This window comes from Falco naumanni, chromosome 12 (assembly GCF_017639655.2).
Source record: "Falco naumanni isolate bFalNau1 chromosome 12, bFalNau1.pat, whole genome shotgun sequence".
NCBI classification, from domain to species: domain Eukaryota; kingdom Metazoa; phylum Chordata; class Aves; order Falconiformes; family Falconidae; genus Falco; species Falco naumanni.
The window spans coordinates 29,729,298-29,748,694 of NC_054065.1; the positions used below are offsets into that span (position 1 = coordinate 29,729,298).

Genomic DNA, 19,397 nt, shown 5'->3' on the forward strand with positions numbered 1-19,397 from the left:
CCCACGCTCAGCCTGACCCCATGGCAGGGGACCGCGGGGTGCACCGCCAGCGTGAAAACACACGTGGCTGGAAGGGAAGGGTTCTCTCCTTTGCGTGTCTTGGAGGAAAAAACAGAAGGTATGGCTGTTTGCAGCACAGCGAGCAAGGCGGGGAATAAAGGATCTGCTCCCGGCCACAGCAGGGGCCTTCTTCAGTGACCCCAACCACCTGGCTGGCTTGCAAACTTAATAAAAATTAACAAATAATAACCGGGAAAATGAAGCAAGGATAAGCTCTTTTCACTACGTCATTGTAATTGCACCGACACCCAGAAATACACAAAAGTCACCCATCAAAGAGAGGCTTCCTTCCCGGTGGCTCGCACTTTCACACTTCTTTCACTCCAACAAACAACAACAAAAAAGAAAAATATAGAAAAAATAAATAATTGCAGCAGTTGATGTACAAGCACAGTCTTCCCTTTTCACACATGCGTGGGTTCTGCCTGCCCCGACGTGGCCGGAGCGTCTCCCTGGGGAACAAACTGTTGGTTGTACAAAACACTATGAAGATTTTCTTACAAACATATGCCTGCAGTGTTTACTGGTTGGGGTTTTCTGCAATTTTATTTTCCAATAAAAAGTATATAATATGTAATAATAAAAATGTTACTAAACCTAGTTTCAAACCTAGGGTTTAGGTCCCTACTGGCTTGTAACTTTTACCTACAGTAAAGTCAGTATATGTTTTTATTTTTAGGAGCGGTAAGGTCTAGCTCATAGACTGGTCAGGCTGAAGTCCCTTTCTTCAAACCTTCCTCTTCCCCCTGGAGAAGGAAAACAGAGGTGGGTTACTCAGCTGGGTCTCAACCTTACCCTCGTGGCAGCTCAAGCATCAAAGCATTTCACAGGTGGGCCAGGTCCTGCCTTTTGAGCAGGGAGAACCATGACCGCCATCTCCTATGCTCCCCGAGCTTCCCAAAAGCCACCCAGATGGTTTCTGGCAGCAAGTGCCACCTTGTCTCTGGTTTTCAACCACTGCCTGACACGCGCTTCCCCCTGCCTCCACCAGCACCAAGGGGAGGGATGGCTGTGGCCACCACAAGGACCATTTCCTGAAGCTGTTCTTTCACTTCTTTATTGTTTCTCCCCCTCTGGCCAGTTGGTCCTGGGTAACCTTCAGTAGCTCCTGGAGTTTGGTTGTTTCCTGGTCCAGGTCCCTTGTTATATTTTTTACCAGTTTTTCCTACATAGGAGTCAAAAGAAGGCATCTGCCTGAGCCTCCCTTGGCCCTCTGGTGACCTTCCCCCCTCCAGAACATCTCGGGTCACCTCAGGTCTGCACTGAGCCGCCTCGGTGGCCACAAGCCAGCGATGCGCCACTGCTCCAGCGGCGTGCTCAGAGGCCCTGCCTGGGAGGTGTCCTTTAAACACCCCTAAAACCCCAAATCCAGGCACCCCCCCGGTGACAACAAACAGGCCACAAGCTCTACCTCATGCACCAAGGGCTTCAGAGTCGAGAGGGAGCACCCACGTCCTCGTGAGCACCCGCTGGCAGGGGCCACTGGGCTTCCTCTCTCACCTGAGGCCACCACCCATCAGGGTGCAGCATCTAGGCTTCCCCCCACCCTCACAGCCGGCTGGTGAGCTTCACGGGTGAGCGAGAACGGCTCCCACCAGGGCAGCGTGCCCCCTGGGCTTTGCCGGGGATGCGCAATAGAGCTCGTTGCATGTGACAAACTGACAGGGGGCAGCAGGCAATGAAGAGGTCCGCCAGGCAGCTCGCTTTCCAAATGCGGACGCTCATCTCCCCCCGAGCTCTCCCCATGGCCAGCCCCACGGATCCCACACAATTCAGCCACCCGCCCCATCTCTCTGAGGGGAGCAGGTTTGCAGGCGCTTGCCTGACCTGCAGCTGCTCCACCTCCTTCTGCAAGGCTGCCGCTTTGAGCTCCAGGCTCTTCCTCTGCCGCTCCTCTTGCTGCAGCACCTTTGACTTCTCAGACAGCTTGTTCATCAGCTTGGCGTACTCCTTCCGCAACCTGGCCAGCTCAGGGTTGTGCCTGCACCAAGAGAAGCAGCGTTATTCCAGCCCGCAGGCCAGTCAAGCATCCCTGGCGTTACCCAGGGGGAACACATCCTCCTGTGGGCTTGGTAGCAGGGCTTGAAACATCTCAGCGGTGGCGTTCGCCTGTTTCTGGGACACGCCTGGTCCTTCAGGGATGGGGTGCAGAGAGCTGGCACATCACTTTTCAAAAGCTGCGTTTCCATCACAGGAGACATTCCTTTCTCATGAAGGAGAAGTCGCAAGGATCTGTGTTCCCAGACACAGGAGAAAGCACTCTAGGCAGCTGGAGTCTGCTCTGTAATTAGTTGGGCGCTGTTAATCACCAGCCATTTCAGACCTTCTATAGAAAGGAGCGTGAAATTCTTCTCCCTAGCTCCTGTTTGTTCTGTATGCACCAGGCAGGTCTCGGTTCTCTGCAGCACCGCTCCCATCAAGGAGCCAGCTACGTTTCTTCTGAAGCTGGTGAGCACAAGCTCCCCGAAGTGGGGAGCAATGCTGCAGCGCCTTCTGGTCCCCTCTGCCCCCCTCCGCTGGCATCAGCACAGGTGACCCCAAAGCAGAGAGGGTTTCCCCTGCCCTTCCACTTGGGAAAAACATCCTCGTTTCCCCTGCCAGGCCCCCAAAAGCCATTTGGCAATCTCTTCCTCACTCCCTCCTCTACCTCCAGCTAGCTGGGGTGCCTGTAGAAGCACCCTCCAGAAAGCGGGTGGCCAAGCCTGATGGACAGCCACCCCCAGGGCTTGCCAGAGGGCGGCCCCAGGCTCTGCCCCCCGCCCCAGTCTTACTTGCTCTCCATCCAGCTGCTGGTCTGGTAGAGGGCATCCCTCAGCATGGAGTTCTCCTGCTGCAGGCGAGCCAGCTGCGTGTTGGGTCTGTTCTCCAGCTGCTCCTGCAGGGTCCGGATCTAGGGAGAGCCCAACAGGGGTTAATGCCGCCACCGCCGGTCCCTCTGCTCTCTCCTGAGAAGCCCACCCCATGAGCAAGAGGGACTGGCAAGGAAGCCACAGCGAGGTGTCTGCTGATGCTGAGAGCCCCGGGGCTGCCGCATCCCATGAGGATGCTCCCACATCCCTCTTCTAGCTTGAGCACCACGGGTCAGGAGCACTGCGGGGCTCTCGCCCGTCCCTGAGGCTCTGGTCCCCTCGTCCACCTCGGTCTTCTCCAAAAGACCAGGCACCTGCCACCGAAGGCCAGCCGTCAGACACCGGCAACAGAGCAGCGTGTGGGGCTCACCTTGTCCTGGAGCTCCTGCGTTTTCTGGACATGGTCCTGGTAGCTGGCCTGCATGCGTGCCTGCACCGCTGCCATCTCCTGCTCGCGGGCCAGCAGCTGCTCTTTCAGCTTGCCCTCCACAGCCATCACCTTAGCCCGCTCGGCCACCAGCTCCTTTGAGGAGAGAAGCCACCCGGTCAGTCCTGAGCGTAGGAATTTCCCTACTTTAAGGGGACTTGAAACAAATGGCCTCCGAGCTCAGAAGGCTTTAAAAAGTGTAACTCCTTCGGAGGTGCCCCCATGCCGTGAGGGGCAGAGCCCGTGCCAGGGGTGCCGGGAGGGCTGCGCGGCACTTACCTTGCTCAGCTCCCGCCTCTTGTTTCTGGCAGCGGCTGCAGCCTCCTGCTCAGTGGCGAGCTGCTTCTCCTTCTCCTCCAGCCGGCGTTTCAGGACAGCGACCGGGCCACCCTTCTGCATGGCCTGCCGGCACAGGGTGGCACATCAGCGGGGACCGCCACCGACCGATCCAACCCCTCCCCCCCACACGCACAGGGTCCTGCCCTCTGCTCCAGGGAAAATTCAGCTCCCATCTCTAAGGCTGACCCTCGGGGGACAGCCTGCCCGAAAACGGGCTGCCTTCACCCCTGCGCACCCCCCGAGGCTCGGCCCAGCCCTGGCGGCCACGGCGGTGCTGCCAGCCCTACCGTGTGCCAGGTGTCCTGGACGATGCCCGCTTTCTCCCTCAGGATCTCGATGAGCCGCTGGGCCTCCCCCTCGCTGAACACCGTGCTGCTGACTGTGGACACAAGCGTCTTGTAGGGCAGGTAGAGGGGCCCATCCGAGTCCGCAGGTGCTGGGGAGGAGAGAGGAGGGGTTGGGAGCGCTCGAGCCAACGGCAGGGCTGAGTAGCATCACCTCAGTTGACTTCAACCCCATAACTGCCATTTCACGCCAGCAACCGCCCAGATGTCCACAGCCAAGTTTGATACCTCTCTAACTGAAAGCAATGTGACGAGCGCTGGGGACGGCGCTCACCACAGACAAGCGTTCCCTGAGCCAGCTGCCACCTCTGCCTGGCTCTGCTACTGCTCCTGCCACCCTGCCACCGCCCTCCATCACACTGAGCGTTTCCAGCTGGAGCTGGGCACGCTTTGCTAATGCCAGGGAGCCGAGACATGGTGGGCATCAGAAGCTGGACTCCATCGTGACACAGCCTCGCTGGGGGACGTCGCTCCACACAGCGGTGCCGGTGGCGCAGAGCAGCAAGGTCGTCTCCTGCCTTTCACTAGGCAGGTTCGTTCCAGCTCTTTCTTTGCTAAGGGAACGAGATGACTCCAGCCCTTCTCCGATCCCTCTGCCGGCTTACTCGACGGGGATATACGCAGAGCAATTTGGCCTTACCTGGCTCGCGTTTCTTCTTGGATGCAGCTGCCTTCTTGACAGGTCCATTAGGCTTCTGCTCCTCATGGGTTGGAAGAACATTTGGTATCTTGATGGTGACGGAGCTGACAGCTGGAGCACTTTGGTGCTGCTCTGCGATCTTTCCATTTGGTTTCTCTTCCTTTTCCTTTCCTTTTTTCTCAACAGCTTCCTCTTTCTGCTTTTTCTCTTTTTGCTTCTGCTGGGTGGTCTTATTGTATTTGCCTTGCTTGGCCAAGGCTTCCTCAGAAGGAAGGAGGACCTTCTCCAGGAAGGAGAACAGGAAGATCCCAATGGCCAATACCACCATCAAACCTCCAAAGACTACAACATCCAGTGTCGGAGGGTCATAGACATCCATCGTGCCTTATTATTCTGTGCCTGCAGGACACCAGAACAACAGTTAGTGGGGACAACAAGGAGGTGCAACAGCCTCTCTGTGAGCAGCGAGTCTCCTATGTCCATCTGTGTTTCCAAATGGCACCACGCTCCAAAAAGTGCTCAGGATTCACATACCTCTGGTGAGGGCAACCTGACGACACCCACCCTACCCCCCCACCCCAGGTTTGTGCTCCTGCGCAGCGCAGCCAGCGCACGGTGCTCCATCCGCACCGCAGGGACCGCTTGCGCTGGCTGCAGCAATCTCCAGAAGAACCAAAGAGGAGGAAGAAAAAAGCAGGGGTGCAATCAGAGACATTCATGAGCACAGTGCCCATGACATGTCCAATGGGATGCTTTTGCATGACCTTGGGAATACCTGCAGCCCTGCGGCAGTAAGAGAGCCCGTTTTCAGACTGCCTGGTGCAGTTTGGCCAAGACCTGGGCTCTCCCTGGGGCACCTGGCCTTTTCTCTGCACCCAGGCGCAGGTGGAAGTGCATCCAGGGTCTCAGCTTTGGAATAAAGCACCCCCCTGGAAGGGGGAAAGCATGCACGGGAGAGCTTTCCCCAGCTTTGCAACAGCCTTGGCCGCCTCCCTTTGCCACCCGCGCCCTGCGGCACTGCTGGCCTCTGCCCAGCCTGGCAGGGAGGATGCGCGGTGACCGCATCCCACTGGGTCGCTGCTCCCAGCTGCCAGTGACGAGAACCAGCCCAGCAATGATGCTACAGACAGCACACAGAGAACCAAGATGCTACCACCTCCTTGAGATGCAAACACCAAGAAAAGGCCTAAGTTCAAGCCAAAGCAAAGCAAAGCGTGGTCATTAACCGTCTCATCTCCCCGGCAGATGCCCGCAGGAAGAAACGAGACTTGCAAAGGGAGTGCTGGATGTGGCACTTCTCTTTCCACCTCTGCCATTAACTGGCGGGCAAACCGGGCACAGGGTCCTTTCCCACCCTCCTCTGCACGCTCAGGTTCTCCACCCATAACACACGGAGCAGCAACGGAGACCGTACTGCCTGGTCTGAGACCTGGCAGGCGCGGTGCAGCCCCACGCGGAGGAAGATGCTGCTGCCTGCACTCTTCTTAACCGCTAACCGAACCCCGTCCCGAGTCTGGAAGCCAGGCTCTTCCCCGCTGTCCCGCTCGCGCGTTTCCCCCGTGGGGGCATCACCTCCACGTGGCTCACAACCCCCCAGATGCTGCAGTCAGGCAGTTCATCTGCGCAGGGGCACTCCCCAGGAGGTGCCAGGCTGCGCTTTCTCGTGACCAACGCATCAAGCCCTCGGCTATCAGAAGTTCCCACCCCGCGCCTAACTGAAAACATTTTCAAATTTCCTCTTGAAGAGGCTGCAGGTTGAGGAAGGAGGGAGGGGCTGCAAAGGGAGGAGGCAAAATTAAGGCTATAACTAAGGAGATCAGCATCTTTTCAAAACCTCGGTGCTCGCAGGGAGAGACCTCAGAGCCTTTCCCTTTCTAACAGCCGACAGCGGCGAACTCACTCCCAGCCGAATCCGCACCGGTGCAGCCAGGGGGACACAGTGCAAGGAAAATGTCACCTGCAGCCCCCAGGGGGGTTGTTGAGGGCTGTTTCAACCAGCAGCCCAGCTCTCCCTGCCCGCCTCTCCAAGCACCCCAGCCGAAGCAGCAGAGAGCTGGCAGGCGGGCACGCTGCCAACGCCAGCTGGAACCAGCCTCCCCGGCAGGGCCACCTTCCTACCCCAGGGCACCGCTCGAGATCCCAGCTGATACTACAGGCATCGCTACCCCAGGTCCGCCCAGGCCGTTTCGATTTCAACGGCCTCAGCCGGCTCCATCCCAGCACAGCTGGTGCCAGCTCCCTCCCTCCTGACAACGCAGCATCACTTTGGGATGGTCCCCGTCGGGACAGAGGGATTATTCCTAACCTGCAGGGTGAAAAGGGCTGCTTTTCCTCTTCCTGGCAGGAAATAGAAGCGAGGGTCCAGAGAACATGTACCCACGTCCTTCTGCTGGCTTTAGGGCCAGACCAATGCTCCCCGGAGCTGTTCCGGGGCGGAACTGAGCGCCCTGCATTCCTCACCTGGCAACCCCAATGTGCCGGTACCAACAGAGCTGCTGACCTCACAATGCCATCGCCAACAGAGCTGCTGACCTCCTGCTGCCACCGCCAGTAGAACTCCTGACGTCCTGCTGCCACCGCCAACAGAGCTGCTGACCTCACAATGCCACCGCCAACAGAGCTCCTGACCTCCTGCTGCCACCGCCAATAGAACTGCTGACCTCGCGCTGCCACCGCATCAGACTTAGATCAAAATTTGCCACTCCAGCTTAGGGCAAGGGCATCGCTGACTGATGGCAAACGCCCTCCAACCCCACCAGCTGCTCCCGCCACCTCCCAAAGCAGCTGGATGCTGGTTTGGGCTTTGGGTTTTGGTTGGGGTTTTTTGGGTTTCTTTTGAGATACTAGTGAGAGATGAGAACTTCGCAAGTGAAATGCCCTGTGACGGAGCTCAGATGAGCCCTGGCTAAAACCTACAAGGTGTGACTGAATTTTGGAGGCAGTAGAACTGTGCTCAGGACAAGAGCAGGTTTTGCCATGTCTGTGACACCATAGCTGTGCCATGCAGAGCAGCACATCTGCACCACACAGGCTGGAAACCGTTAGATTCCTTCCAGAGCTGCTGCTGTGGCAGAGGACGTTCAGCCCTGTGTCTCTTGAAAGACCCGATCTCAAACATACTGTGCAATGGTAGTAATTAACAATGCGCTTGATTTAGAGGTGTGGTTGTGATTACTCATTTGAAAAGGCACTGCGTCTCCACGTGGAGAAGCAAAGTTCTAGTCAGCCTGTCAGACACCGCTAACCAAGGAGTCAACACCTTGCTGCAGCATTCAGAAATGTCACGCTAAGCTGGCCTGGCTTGTAGCCAGAGAGCGCTGCCCCCACCTCGCTTCCTCCTGCTGCACTGGGCCACAATCTTGCAGCCTGCAAGGCAGACAGCATCGTTGTGCAGCAGTGCCAGCCTTCACAGGACAGCTGGCCGGTGGACTGGAACTACCCAGGGAGGCTGTGCTGCACATGCGGAAGTTAAAGAAAGAACTCCTGACAAAATGCAGCTTCTCTCCGCATCAGACAGGCTTGGGTTGGGCTCTCCGCCCTCCAAGAAAAGAATCCATTGGTGGTTCCTTGGAGCAGCAAGGCCTTTCTGGTCTCTACAGCCCAGATTCTCACTCTGATTCTTTCACCCACCTCTCCAGAGCCAGCGGGAGCAGAGTCAGCCATCGGAGCCTGCTTGCGTGTAGCCTCCTCACCCGCCGTATCCAGGGTAGCCCTAGAAAGGAGAGATCCGCTCCTGAGAGAGCCTGCGGTGACAAGGGGACGGTCTGAGCACGCATGCAGTGAAAACGTTCTCCCTGGTGTTTCTACATTGCTACTTGGCGTGTAGCCAGATGTCTCCTCTGACACCCGTCAGGGAAAACCATCCAAATGCCTAAGCTAAGGCAGGACTTACCTGCTTGGGTGACCCGATTGCCTCTTCTAATGTTACTACCAAGTGTGTTTGATCGATTACTAGCATGTTGGAATGCCGCATTATTGTGCGTTTTGCCTCTTTTTTTAGGCAGAAAGCATGAATGCCAAGCAAATGGGCCAGAGGACCTGACCGAGCTTGCATGGCTGAGAAGCCAGGAGGCTCCCTGGTCGTAGCTCTTGAAGCAAGTCCCGTGTAGATGTCATGGAGTGCCACAACTCTACAGGCATTCCATGTTTCAATAGATCAGTCATGTAAAGCAACCATTCCAGGCAAGGGTTTCACTATCTGTAGGGAAGCTGTCTGGTAGAGTAGGTTTTGGAGATGTAGCTCGTATGTACAAATGACCCTCAATAAATCACATCTAAGGATTTCTCTTGGTGTATTAATATTTGCATTGGTTGCCCGGCAGCCCAACACTGTCCCCGATGGATTAACACTAAAGGTCTCCCAAAATTGTTGGTCCAGTGCTGCAACGTGTCAGTGTATCACGGGATGAAAGGGCGGTGGGTGGGTGGGTGGGGTGAGAACAATCTGGTTCCTGCTCTTAATTTTCTAAACTGTAAAAAGCAAAATTCAGTCAGTCTTTTGGAGGCTCCTGGTCAAATTGCCAAGCTCAGAACCCGTTTCCCCTGTAACCATTAAATACAAAAGTGAAAACCTCTAGTGAAAGGCTAAAACGACCTGTTGGCACAAAAACTGGGTTAAATTCTTCGTGCTTGCAGTTGCAGAGCAGTACTTATAAAGGCTAATTCTGAAGTGAAATAGCGATAAAATAGACAGACTTTTCTGGAGAAATCGTCCTAATCCACTCTTGTAAACTGGCGGTGCAGGAAACAAGAGTTAAAGGTTCACTCGTTCTAGAGGGTCAGTGTTCTTGTTGTGAAGTGCCTTGAGTTCCCTTTCAGCCTGAGGGATTCTATAAAAACGGCTTTTTGTTGGCATAGTTGAATTTAGAACTACCTTCGTTTCTCTCATACGCACTTACTAGCGGGTCAGATGCTTCTGCGAGACAGAAGCGGCGCTGTCCCCGCCGCTCCCGGCACAGCAGCAGGCTGCGCTGGCTTAGCCGCAGGGCCAGGGAAATGGTGGTCCATGACCTCACGCAGCACGTGCCCTCTCTGGCCACGCTGCGCGGTTCAAACCTTGAATTCAGAGGCAGGCGGTGACGGACTGCTCTGACTTGGCGCCCGTGCGGGTCACCGCGCTGGGAGCACAAGGGTTTCCGATGCAAAGAGATCCACCGGAGCGAAGCTTTGTGACTTTTGAGAAAAGCAAAGCGGCCTGGTTTGTGCTGGGGCTTTTCGCCTGTGTTTCAGTCAGCTCTGAGCTCTACCCTAAAGCGGCTCGTCGTCGTCCTCATCAAGGGCTCGTCCTTGCCGAGGTGTCTGCAGGACTGGTCTCTGTCCAAAGTGCAGGTTGAGAAGGAAATGTGGTGACACAGCGGGACTGGTGCTGCCTGACAAACCACGGGAACTCCCAGCCCCAGATCCACCTGATGACGCGCCTCCAGACTGCAGGCATCTTCCAAGAGACAGCCAGCCCAGGTGACGCCGTGGGGGCCTTCTGCCTGGGATTTCCTCCCTCGGTTAGGAAAGGGAGCGGGAGAAACCCTGCAAAGGGGGAAGGATGTCAGACCTGGAAGGTAGGAGTGCAGTTTGCACAACGGGAAAGCCCTCGCTCGCATCAGGGACTCGCCTCCAAAGTGCCTTAGTCCCAGGGATCTTTTGAGGGATGAGAAGCCTGAGGTGGCACTTCAGGCCTTGGCTAGGTGCGCTCCCGCAGCTTAATCTGAGCTAAGGGGCTTTGGGGCCCTCGCAGGAAGGGCCCAGGTGTTGTACTGGCCTCTGGAATACTCCTGCGTGCCACGGCTGGCAGTAGCTGGCAACCTTCAGAGCTATAATGCTTCAGGCTTGTCCGCGCCATGGAGTCAGTGGGCCCAATTTTATTATCTCCCAAGGCTGTTTATCCTGCTGCCGCTGGAGACTCTGTGGCAAGCAAAGATGTTTCTTCCTGTGGCTGTTCAAATCCTTTCCGTTCAGGTTTCTCCCAGGTCACCCAGACCTTTTGAAAAGGCAAGGCGAGCAGGGAGAGAGAACATGAGGAACGCTTCCTGTAGCCTGGCCACTTGCTGAGGAGGAAACGGCTTCTTCCCGGCAGGACTACATGAAGAAGAAAAAGGCGAAGGGGTTCAGGTGACGGACCCAGCTCAGAGCCACGCCAGCTCAGCAGGACTGCAGCCCAGGTAGGGCAGCTTGGCTGCAGCAAGAGCACAGCGGGTAGAAACCCTTTCAAGTCCACGTGCGGGCAAGGGTTTCCCAACAGCCATTTTTGTCCGTGACCCTGGGGACAGGATTGGGATGGGAGATGGAGACTGGTAATTGAGGCCTGAGCGTGAGCAGCAGGTGCTGCAAACACAATTTAGCGGCTCCAGCAAAGGTGACCTTGGGTGTCTAAGCTGTGGCTTGATAAGCCCGTCACATAGCCAGGCTGAAAGGTAACTCCCGCCGTGGCCGGAATCGGGCAGAAGGATCCAGCATTCCCATCCAAAATCCCCCCAGCTGGGCAGTTGCTTCATCTTTACCAATTAGGTGCCTGCCTGCGGGTCCCAGCAGCCCATCTGCCTGCGGGTCCCAGCAGCCCATCTGCCTGCCCTGAGTCACAGGCTGACAGGTGCCCGGCCGACAGCGCGAGTGCCCCCAGCAAAGCAGGCATGTTGCAAAACGCCACGGGCTCCCAGGAGAGCAGGGGCTGGCCAGTGCTCAGCCCTGTGCTGGTGGGCAAGGCTTGGCTTTCCCTACCCCCTCAGGGTGGACTTCCCCTTCCACCAAGGTGCCGGGGGAAGAAAAAAATCCCAGCAGGACCACTTCAGGTGTGGAAAATTAAGCTGAACCTCTTTCCCCAAAGAGATGTGAGGTTTTTCAGCTTTGCTTAGCAAGAATCTGCCCATCTTTCCTCCTAAAAGAGCCAGCTCGGCGACGTGTCCTGGAAGGGCAACAATGTCCCCCCATGCTGGGGACACCAAATCTGCTCTCACACAGTTTCTGGAGCATCATCAGAGCCCTTAGTGTGCTTGGGACACCGGCTGCCCTCCTTGCATTGGCTGGTTTGGGGGCTTTGTTACTGCTTCTGTGTTAACGCCTGGGTATCATCTGCCCTGTTTTGCACAAGAGCTCACAATCAAGGGAATCGCTGCTGCAAAAGCAAAAAAGAAAAAGCTGAAAAGCGGAAAGATCGCATCACTTTGCTGCACCTGCTGCTGGGGGGCTCTCGCTACCGGGGGCTCTCCGAGGGTGATGGCCACCCCGCTACGCTCGACAGCTTGCTCCAGCCCAGTTTGCAATCCTGGTAAAATCCAGGCGTTCCCTGACTTTTTGAGGATCTCAAAGGCAAAAGGTATCAGGCCAGGCATGCTGCAGACATGACAGTGTTGTCACTGGCCGTCCTTGGTTCATGAGGTCCTTCCCATGCGCCGCAAAGCCCAGGAAGAGAAACTGAAGGCTAATGGTGGCTGCGGGGAAAAGCTCTGCTCACCGGGTTTGTCCCTCCGGCGCGGGGAGATGGACCTGCCAGAGCCCGGGGTACTTGTCGGGTATGCAGCCTATGCACGTACAACAGGGCTGGGGGGTGCAGCGGCAGCAGGGCTTGTAGTGAGTGCGTGGGGTCTCAGCTGCCGCGCAAGGGGCTGGGGCCACCACCTCCCGGGGACACACAGCCCTCTGGCCAGGTGCGGCGCTCCATCACCTCCCATCCTGAGAGGCACTGCAGGCAGTGATGGAGGGGTGTCACCGAGCCACCCACCGGATCTGGGGAGGCGGGGGTGGTCCTTCTCGCGGCTCAGCGTGACCCCCCAAAGGTGCTCAGCCCATTTCTGCAATGAGCATTGACGAGCTCAGCACTGATGGGTGCCCCGGCTTCTGGGGGCGGCAGCCCTTGCTCAGTCAGCGAAGCCCCAGCTAGCTCGGTGCCTCTGGACAAGGGTGGGAGGCAGGTCTGGGGGGCAGTGGGGGGCTGCGTGGGGGGCTCTCGGCTTGCCATTCCCTCAGCCTGAATTCAGCAGGACCCCATCTTCTTGCCTGATCAAAGACCCCACAGCCCAAGTGTGACTTGCACATCCCTTCTCCATCATGACCCAGAAAGCTGCAGTGCTGGGGGGACAGGACACGTGTCTACCCAGTCCTGCCTGCGTGGAGTCTCTGCTGTGTCTGATACAGAGGCTGAGCACACGCTGACTTCTCTGGGAGCAAAACGGAGGCGCGTCTGGCCTTCATCCCCCTTCCTGGCCTTGGTTCTTCACACACCCAGGAGGTACCAAGTCCTTTGGGGGCCTTTTCCCCCCACCAGCTCCTCAGATGCCGCTGATGTCAGCGCTGGGCTCAGCAGCTTTATTGTGAGGAGACAGGCACCGAGCTGCGACGTGGTCTCTGCCATTCCCTAAGAAACCAACTTCAAATAAAAAAAAAACGCAAAAATTAAAAAAAAAAAAAAAAAAAAAGCCACAAGAAGGGGAGAGAGAAGGCTGGAGAGCCCGGCAGTGCCCGAGGACCACCACCACGCAGCAACCGCAGGGTCAGAATTACAGGGGTGCGCTGCAGCTTAAGCGAGCAGGAGCAGCCTGCGCCGGGCTGGCGTGGCTGTGCTGCTGTGCCCTGTCCCCACGCTCACGCTGCTCTGCCCTGTCCCCACGCTCAGCCTGACCCCATGGCAGGGGACCTCGGGATTGCACGGCCAGCGTGAAAACACACGTGGCTGGAAGGGAAGGGTTCTCTCCTTTGCGTGTCTTGGAGGAAAAAACAGAAGGTATGGCTGTTTGCAGCACAGCGAGCAAGGCGGGGAATAAAGGATCTGCTCCCGGCCACAGCAGGGGCCTTCTTCAGTGACCCCAACCACCTGGCTGGCTTGCAAACTTAATAAAAATTAACAAATAATAACCGGGAAAATGAAGCAAGGATAAGCTCTTTTCACTACGTCATTGTAATTGCACCGACACCCAGAAATACACAAAAGCCACCCATCAAAGAGAGGCTTCCTTCCCGGTGGCTCGCACTTTCACACTTCTTTCACTCCAACAAACAACAACAAAAAAGAAAAATATAGAAAAAATAAAAGAAATAATTGCAGCAGTTGATGTACAAGCACAGTCTTCCCTTTTCACACATGCGTGGGTTCTGCCTGCCCCGACGTGGCCGGAGCGTCTCCCTGGGGAACAAACTGTTGGTTGTACAAAACACTATGAAGATTTTCTTACAAACATATGCCTGCAGTGTTTACTGGTTGGGGTTTTCTGCAATTTTATTTTCCAATAAAAAGTATATAATATGTAATAATAAAAATGTTACTAAACCTAGTTTCAAACCTAGGGTTTAGGTCCCTACTGGCTTGTAACTTTTACCTACAGTAAAGTCAGTATATGTTTTTATTTTTAGGAGCGGTAAAGTCTAGCTCATAGACTGGTCAGGCTGAAGTCCCTTTCTTCAAACCTTCCTCTTCCCCCTGGAGAAGGAAAACAGAGGTGGGTTACTCAGCTGGGTCTCAACCTTACCCTCGTGGCAGCTCAAGCATCAAAGCATTTCACAGGTGGGCCAGGTCCTGCCTTTTGAGCAGGGAGAACCATGACCGCCATCTCCTATGCTCCCCGAGCTTCCCAAAAGCCACCCAGATGGTTTCTGGCAGCAAGTGCCACCTTGTCTCTGGTTTTCAACCACTGCCTGACACGCGCTTCCCCCTGCCTCCACCAGCACCAAGGGGAGGGATGGCTGTGGCCACCACAAGGACCATTTCCTGAAGCTGTTCTTTCACTTCTTTATTGTTTCTCCCCCTCTGGCCAGTTGGTCCTGGGTAACCTTCAGTAGCTCCTGGAGTTTGGTTGTTTCCTGGTCCAGGTCCCTTGTTATATTTTTTACCAGTTTTTCCTACATAGGAGTCAAAAGAAGGCATCTGCCTGAGCCTCCCTTGGCCCTCTGGTGACCTTCCCCCCTCCAGAACATCTCGGGTCACCTCAGGTCTGCACTGAGCCGCCTCGGTGGCCACAAGCCAGCGATGCGCCACTGCTCCAGCGGCGTGCTCAGAGGCCCTGCCTGGGAGGTGTCCTTTAAACACCCCTAAAACCCCAAATCCAGGCACCCCCCGGTGACAACAAACAGGCCACAAGCTCTACCTCGTGCACCAAGGGCTTCAGAGTCGAGAGGGAGCACCCACGTCCTCGTGAGCACCCGCTGGCAGGGGCCACTGGGCTTCCTCTCTCACCTGAGGCCACCACCCATCAGGGTGCAGCATCTAGGCTTCCCCCCACCCTCACAGCCGGCTGGTGAGCTTCACGGGTGAGCGAGAACGGCTCCCACCAGGGCAGCGTGCCCCCTGGGCTTTGCCGGGGATGCGCAATAGAGCTCGTTGCATGTGACAAACTGACAGGGGGCAGCAGGCAATGAAGAGGTCCGCCAGGCAGCTCGCTTTCCAAATGCGGACGCTCATCTCCCCCCGAGCTCTCCCCATGGCCAGCCCCACGGATCCCACACAATTCAGCCACCCGCCCCATCTCTCTGAGGGGAGCAGGTTTGCAGGCGCTTGCCTGACCTGCAGCTGCTCCACCTCCTTCTGCAAGGCTGCCGCTTTGAGCTCCAGGCTCTTCCTCTGCCGCTCCTCTTGCTGCAGCACCTTTGACTTCTCAGACAGCTTGTTCATCAGCTTGGCGTACTCCTTCCGCAACCTGGCCAGCTCAGGGTTGTGCCTGCACCAAGAGAAGCAGCGTTATTCCAGCCCGCAGGCCAGTCAAGCATCCCTGGCGTTACCCAGGGGGAACACATCCTCCTGTGGGCTTGGTAGCAGGGCTTGAAACATCTCAGCGGTGGCGTTCGCCTGTTTCTGGGACACGCCTGGTCCTTCAGGGATGGGGTGCAGAGAGCTGGCACATCACTTTTCAAAAGCTGCGTTTCCATCACAGGAGACATTCCTTTCTCATGAAGGAGAAGTCGCAAGGATCTGTGTTCCCAGACACAGGAGAAAGCACTCTAGGCAGCTGGAGTCTGCTCTGTAATTAGTTGGGCGCTGTTAATCACCAGCCATTTCAGACCTCCTATAGAAAGGAGCGTGAAATTCTTCTCCCTAGCTCCTGTTTGTTCTGTATGCACCAGGCAGGTCTCGGTTCTCTGCAGCACCGCTCCCATCAAGGAGCCAGCTACGTTTCTTCTGAAGCTGGTGAGCACAAGCTCCCCGAAGTGGGGAGCAATGCTGCAGCGCCTTCTGGTCCCCTCTGCCCCCCTCCGCTGGCATCAGCACAGGTGACCCCAAAGCAGAGAGGGTTTCCCCTGCCCTTCCACTTGGGAAAAACATCCTCGTTTCCCCTGCCAGGCCCCCAAAAGCCATTTGGCAATCTCTTCCTCACTCCCTCCTCTACCTCCAGCTAGCTGGGGTGCCTGTAGAAGCACCCTCCAGAAAGCGGGTGGCCAAGCCTGATGGACAGCCACCCCCAGGGCTTGCCAGAGGGCGGCCCCAGGCTCTGCCCCCCGCCCCAGTCTTACTTGCTCTCCATCCAGCTGCTGGTCTGGTAGAGGGCATCCCTCAGCATGGAGTTCTCCTGCTGCAGGCGAGCCAGCTGCGTGTTGGGTCTGTTCTCCAGCTGCTCCTGCAGGGTCCGGATCTAGGGAGAGCCCAACAGGGGTTAATGCCGCCACCGCCGGTCCCTCTGCTCTCTCCTGAGAAGCCCACCCCATGAGCAAGAGGGACTGGCAAGGAAGCCACAGCGAGGTGTCTGCTGATGCTGAGAGCCCCGGGGCTGCCGCATCCCATGAGGATGCTCCCACATCCCTCTTCTAGCTTGAGCACCACGGGTCAGGAGCACTGCGGGGCTCTCGCCCCTCCCTGAGGCTCTGGTCCCCTCGTCCACCTCGGTCTTCTCCAAAAGACCAGGCACCTGCCACCGAAGGCCAGCCGGCAGACACCGGCAACAGAGCAGCGTGTGGGGCTCACCTTGTCCTGGAGCTCCTGCGTTTTCTGGACATGGTCCTGGTAGCTGGCCTGCATGCGTGCCTGCACCGCTGCCATCTCCTGCTCGTGGGCCAGCAGCTGCTCCTTCAGCTTGCCCTCCACAGCCATCACCTTAGCCCGCTCGGCCACCAGCTCCTTTGAGGAGAGAAGCCACCTGGTCAGTCCTGAGCGTAGGAATTTCCCTACTTTAAGGGGACTTGAAACAAATGGCCTCCGAGCTCAGAAGGCTTTAAAAAGTGTAACTCCTTCGGAGGTGCCCCCATGCCGTGAGGGGCAGGGCCCGTGCCAGGGGTGCCGGGAGGGCTGCGCGGCACTTACCTTGCTCAGCTCCCGCCTCTTGTTTCTGGCAGCGGCTGCAGCCTCCTGCTCAGTGGCGAGCTGCTTCTCCTTCTCCTCCAGCCGGCGTTTCAGGACAGCGACCGGGCCACCCTTCTGCATGGCCTGCCGGCACAGGGTGGCACATCAGCGGGGACCGCCACCGACCGATCCAACCCCTCCCCCCCACACGCACAGGGTCCTGCCCTCTGCTCCAGGGAAAATTCAGCTCCCATCTCTAAGGCTGACCCTCGGGGGACAGCCTGCCCGAAAACGGGCTGCCTTCACCCCTGCGCACCCCCCGAGGCTCGGCCCAGCCCTGGCGGCCACGGCGGTGCTGCCAGCCCTACCGTGTGCCAGGTGTCCTGGACGATGCCCGCTTTCTCCCTCAGGATCTCGATGAGCCGCTGGGCCTCCCCCTCGCTGAACACCGTGCTGCTGACTGTGGACACAAGCGTCTTGTAGGGCAGGTAGAGGGGCCCATCCGAGTCCGCAGGTGCTGGGGAGGAGAGAGGAGGGGTTGGGAGCGCTCGAGCCAGCGGCAGGGCTGAGTAGCATCACCTCAGTTGACTTCAACCCCATAACTGCCATTTCACGCCAGCAACCGCCCAGATGTCCACAGCCAAGTTTGATACCTCTCTAACTGAAAGCAATGTGACGAGCGCTGGGGACGGCGCTCACCACAGACAAGCGTTCCCTGAGCCAGCTGCCACCTCTGCCTGGCTCTGCTACTGCTCCTGCCGCCCTGCCACCGCCCTCCATCACACTGAGCGTTTCCAGCCGGAGCTGGGCACGCTTTGCTAATGCCAGGGAGCCGAGACATGGTGGGCATCAGAAGCTGGACTCCATCGTGACACAGCCTCGCTGGGGGACGTCGCTCCACGCAGCGGTGCCGGTGGCGCAGAGCAGCAAGGTCGTCTCCTGCCTTTCACTAGGCAGGTTCGTTCCAGCTCTTTCTTTGCTAAGGGAACGAGATGACTCCAGCCCTTCTCCGATCCCTCTGCCGGCTTACTCGACGGGGATATACGCAGAGCAATTTGGCCTTACCTGGCTCGCGTTTCTTCTTGGATGCAGCTGCCTTCTTGACAGGTCCATTAGGCTTCTGCTCCTCATGGGTTGGAAGAACATTTGGTATCTTGATGGTGACGGAGCTGACAGCTGGAGCACTTTGGTGCTGCTCTGCGATCTTTCCATTTGGTTTCTCTTCCTTTTCCTTTCCTTTTTTCTCAACAGCTTCCTCTTTCTGCTTTTTCTCTTTTTGCTTCTGCTGGGTGGTCTTATTGTATTTGCCTTGCTTGGCCAAGGCTTCCTCAGAAGGAAGGAGGACCTTCTCCAGGAAGGTGAACAGGAAGATCCCAATGGCCAATACCACCATCAAACCTCCAAAGACTACAACATCCAGTGTCGGAGGGTCATAGACATCCATCGTGCCTTATTATTCTGTGCCTGCAGGACACCAGAACAACAGTTAGTGGGGACAACAAGGAGGTGCAACAGCCTCTCTGTGAGCAGCGAGTCTCCTATGTCCATCTGTGTTTCCAAATGGCACCACGCTCCAAAAAGTGCTCAGGATTCACATACCTCTGGTGAGGGCAACCTGACGACACCCACCCTACCCCCCCACCCCAGGTTTGTGCTCCTGCGCAGCGCAGCCAGCGCACGGTGCTCCATCCGCACCGCAGGGACCGCTTGCGCTGGCTGCAGCAATCTCCAGAAGAACCAAAGAGGGGGAAGAAAAAAGCAGGGGTGCAATCAGAGACATTCATGAGCACAGTGCCCATGACATGTCCAATGGGACGCTTTTGCATGACCTTGGGAATACCTGCAGCCCTGCGGCAGTAAGAGAGCCCGTTTTCAGACTGCCTGGTGCAGTTTGGCCAAGACCTGGGCTCTCCCTGGGGCACCTGGCCTTTTCTCTGCACCCAGGCGCAGGTGGAAGTGCATCCAGGGTCTCAGCTTTGGAATAAAGCACCCCCCTGGAAGGGGAAAGCATGCACGGGAGAGCTTTCCCCAGCTTTGCAACAGCCTTGGCCGCCTCCCTTTGCCACCCGCGCCCTGCGGCACTGCTGGCCTCTGCCCAGCCTGGCAGGGAGGATGCGCGGTGACCGCATCCCACTGGGTCGCTGCTCCCAGCTGCCAGTGACGAGAACCAGCCCAGCAATGATGCTACAGACAGCACACAGAGAACCAAGATGCTACCACCTCCTTGAGATGCAAACACCAAGAAAAGGCCTAAGTTCAAGCCAAAGCAAAGCAAAGCGTGGTCATTAACCGTCTCATCTCCCCGGCAGATGCCCGCAGGAAGAAACGAGACTTGCAAAGGGAGTGCTGGATGTGGCACTTCTCTTTCCACCTCTGCCATTAACTGGCGGGCAAACCGGGCACAGGGTCCTTTCCCACCCTCCTCTGCACGCTCAGGTTCTCCACCCATAACACACGGAGCAGCAACGGAGACCGTACTGCCTGGTCTGAGACCTGGCAGGCGCGGTGCAGCCCCACGCGGAGGAAGATGCTGCTGCCTGCACTCTTC

The 19,397-nt window shown here is 57.1% G+C and overlaps 2 protein-coding genes across 2 annotated transcripts; both read right to left on the minus strand.

The window, feature by feature from the left end:
- Positions 1-687: 687 nt before the first annotated feature.
- On the minus strand, positions 688-8,409 carry LOC121096359 (ribosome-binding protein 1-like). The gene is made up of 8 exons (XM_040612256.1): positions 8,290-8,409; positions 4,660-5,058; positions 3,963-4,111; positions 3,616-3,738; positions 3,280-3,432; positions 2,832-2,950; positions 1,888-2,041; positions 688-806 (listed from the first exon to the last, which is right to left on the minus strand). The coding sequence occupies exons 2-8, from the start codon at positions 5,036-5,038 to the stop codon at positions 768-770; spliced, it is 1,116 nt and encodes a 371-aa protein (XP_040468190.1). The 5' UTR covers positions 5,039-5,058; positions 8,290-8,409; the 3' UTR covers positions 688-767.
- A 5,600-nt stretch (positions 8,410-14,009) lies between these two features.
- Positions 14,010-17,629, minus strand: LOC121096360 (ribosome-binding protein 1-like). Its single transcript, XM_040612257.1, has 7 exons — positions 17,620-17,629; positions 17,218-17,366; positions 16,871-16,993; positions 16,535-16,687; positions 16,087-16,205; positions 15,143-15,296; positions 14,010-14,062 (listed from the first exon to the last, which is right to left on the minus strand). Exons 1-7 carry the CDS (start codon positions 17,627-17,629, stop codon positions 14,024-14,026), a joined length of 747 nt encoding a protein of 248 aa, XP_040468191.1. The 3' UTR covers positions 14,010-14,023.
- Positions 17,630-19,397: the final 1,768 nt, after the last annotated feature.